At 45.6% G+C, this 3,062-nt stretch overlaps 1 protein-coding gene across 1 annotated transcript; it reads right to left on the reverse strand.

Annotated features, from left to right (window-relative positions):
• Window positions 1-479: 479 nt before the first annotated feature.
• Window positions 480-1,841, reverse strand: LOC309712583 (NAD(P)H dehydrogenase [quinone] 1-like). Its single transcript, XM_082543478.1, has 6 exons — window positions 1,736-1,841; window positions 1,480-1,644; window positions 1,277-1,407; window positions 1,090-1,197; window positions 913-1,014; window positions 480-836 (listed from the first exon to the last, which is right to left on the reverse strand). Exons 1-6 carry the CDS (start codon window positions 1,737-1,739, stop codon window positions 537-539), a joined length of 810 nt encoding a protein of 269 aa, XP_082399604.1. The 5' UTR covers window positions 1,740-1,841; the 3' UTR covers window positions 480-536.
• Between the last annotated feature and the right edge of the window lie 1,221 nt (window positions 1,842-3,062).

Below are 3,062 nucleotides of genomic sequence, written 5' to 3' on the forward strand. Positions count from 1 at the left end.
CCCTACTGCGTCTTGTCTCCTTAATGGCAAATAATTGTTCTTCAACTTTCTATTATTATTTCATAGTATTGTTCTGTTTATTTTTATCCTCCTGCTAAAGCAATTTCCCCTTGTGGGACAAAAAACGAAATTGAAAGCTGCTTTCACGCCAAACCCAGCCAAAGCCTGTAGTATAGGCAGTGAGGCGCAATAGGGCTTGCAGTCACCTGATCTACAGCAGTGGTCAGGTGTCAGTCTTGCTTTCAACCTTGGTGTACGGTCACCCCCCCCTCCCCAAACACCTGTGTGTTCTTATTAGAACAGGGATTTGCATTAGCATGTGGAACCATAGCCAGCCCCCCCCACCACATTTAAAGCCATACATGACTGGATCCTATACGGACTTAGCACCATCATTACATTGTGGTAGTATACATCATGTTCTAGAGGGATAACATGTATGAAACCCAAGTGGTGCATTTATAACTCATTGCTCAAAGTTTGAATAAAGCAGGCTTTATTTTAAGATCAAGACATTACATGGACCCACTCCATCATCAGACCCTGGCCTTGGTCTGGCTGTTGGCTGGCAGTGGCTTGCCCATGTGGATCCCCACTGTGAGGCCAGACTCGTTGCTGGCATATTTCTCTTTGACCTCAGGCTTCAGCAGGAAACCCTTCTCCTTGTCAAAGTAGTCCAAGGGAGCAAAGTACACAGTGGCTTCCCCACAGAGGTTTTGCAGTCGTGTGCGCCAGCCCTCCAGCACGTGGCTGCGAGATTCAGGAGAACCAGTAGCAGGATCCCAGAAGATCTGAGGGGCAAAAACCTGGAAGCCACAGTAGTTCAGGATCCCGTTCTGCACACAGGGAGGAGCAGCTGTTACCACATGACAGATCATTTCATGCTTGGCTCCGTTTATAGTGAGACCTCACCTGCAGTGGCCACAGTGTGACATTGATGTCACCATTGATGCCAGTGTCACTGTACACAGATTCAGGACAGTCAGTGGTGAAGGACAGCATGGCTTTCTTGTCCTGTACAGAGAGCAAGGAGTGAGCAAAGAGGGAGAGGACACAGCCTGAACACAGACATGTTGGTGGAGCTCTCACCTTGAAGATCCCCTCACTGTACCGCTTCTCCTGTGCGTAGGCAAAGCCCAACACACGATCCATCCACCCCTTCATGATTGCAGGAACAGATGACCAGTACATGGGGAACTGGGAACACAGGTTTAATGGTCATTTTGATGTGGACACCCATTAGCTGACCACAAAGACACTTCCAGTCAGACACTACCTGAAAGATGACAAGGTCTGCCTCCTTGAGCTTCTCCTGCTCTTTTTTGATGTCATCTGCAAGTCTGCCCTCCTCTGATGCCAATTTGATCTCCTTTGCGTAGCAGAAGTTCTCAGCATCCTTCACTCCACCTGCAAATAAAGCTAATATTTACACCTGAAGTACAATCAAAGCATTGCTATACTTGCAGAATATTTGTATACCAATGATGTCCTCAGTAGTAGCAGCAGCTTTGAACTTCATGGCGTACAGGTCAGACACCTCTACAGTGCAGCCTTGAGCAGTCAGAGCTGCCACAGCAGCATCTTTGGCAGCAGCATTGAAGGAGGCAGGGCTCTCATGGGCATACACAATCAGCACTTTCTTGGCTGCAAAACCAAAGAATAAAAAAACAATACATAAAGTTCCATTCAACACACAAAGCTTTCCAGAAGCTTTACCAGGAAGAAAAAGTCTTACCCATTCTCAAAACTGGTGCACAACAGTAAATGCTGCGTTTTCTGTCTAACTGGTATAACAACAGAAAAGGTGCCCCCTGCTTTTATACACACTTCAAGCACTACTTCACACAGGTGCTATCAGCAATAAACCTCAAGAGTCAGCCAGCTGGTACTGCAGCATTTTCTCTCAGACCAGTTGGTGGCGGTAATGCTCTATTTTGCTGTTTGCCAACTGCCAATAAACCGTATAAAGAAGTAGAAGAAGAATTTCTCTCAGGTTTCCCATTTTGTATGGAAACTGGTGGAAGTAACCCTGAGATTAACTTAAACCTTCAGCCCAGTTTAAACACAAGATGAATATATACTTCATATAATCATAATCATCTTAGTTTCACACACATCATTTTCTCATGGTGATTGTTGCCCAACTTGGTGAACCAATGATTTGCCTTACGCCCTGCGGTCTGAGGACAAAAAAGGTACACACACACACACACACATACTTCCAGAAATCTGACTTTGAAGGAAAACCTATATCTCGATGGTTAATAGCTTGCATTGGTCGACAAAAAAGAAGCAGAACAAACACAGAGAGGTATAAGTCTGGGTTTGTTAATCTATATTTTGAATGTTGCTCATTTTTAAACATGCAATGAAGTCTGTTGGCATTTTCAGTGTGCTCAGCATTTATCCCTTTCATTAGCTCAAAGTTGATGCTCCAGGTGAGGCTTGAACTCACAACCTCGGCATAGCTCAGCCTAATACTGCCATATAAGTACCGCGCGCTAACCGATTGCGCCACTGGAGCACATGCGCAAAGAGTTTATTCCTTTCTCCCTTCATTCAACTGGTCTAAGGGAAAAAACAGGGAGACAGAAACAGCTTAGTCAGTAACTCATAGGACAAACGCTTTACACTATACTATATTGCCACAAATCTCACGCTCGTAGTCTATGTACTATATATAGGATTAATCAATAGATGTATTGTAACAGCAGTCTGGCGAGGGAGGAGCGGTTAGCAGGTCCAGTGGGCATGTGGTGTGGAGGTTAGCCGGATAACTCAGAGCCAGTCAGTTGTCCTTTGTGTCTTCCCTGGGACACTGTTTGCCTTTCCTGGACTGCGCCGTGCACATTGAAGAGAACGGCAAACTCAACATCGAAGTTTACCGGAAGCCCACACACACGGACCAGTACCTCCTCTTTGACTCCCATCACCCTTTGGAACACAAACTTGGAGTAATTAGGACCCTACACCACCGGGCAGAACATGTTCCCTCTAAGCCTGAAGGAAAAAAGAAGGAACACACACATGTAAAGGAAGCACTCAAAATGTGCGGCTATCCT

Source organism: Aulonocara stuartgranti (assembly GCF_965226115.1).
Source record: "Aulonocara stuartgranti genome assembly, chromosome: 8".
Lineage (NCBI taxonomy): Eukaryota > Metazoa > Chordata > Actinopteri > Cichliformes > Cichlidae > Aulonocara > Aulonocara stuartgranti.

What these genes read in the sequence shown, in the direction of transcription:
- LOC309712583 (XM_082543478.1), bottom strand. An exon ending in TACTACTGAGGACATCATTG is followed by an intron (nt 1,408 to 1,479) that starts GTATACAAATAT and finishes CTTTATTTGCAG; the next exon opens with GTGGAGTGAAGGATGCTGAG. An exon ending in CAGACCTTGTCATCTTTCAG is followed by an intron (nt 1,198 to 1,276) that starts GTAGTGTCTGAC and finishes CTGTGTTCCCAG; the next exon opens with TTCCCCATGTACTGGTCATC.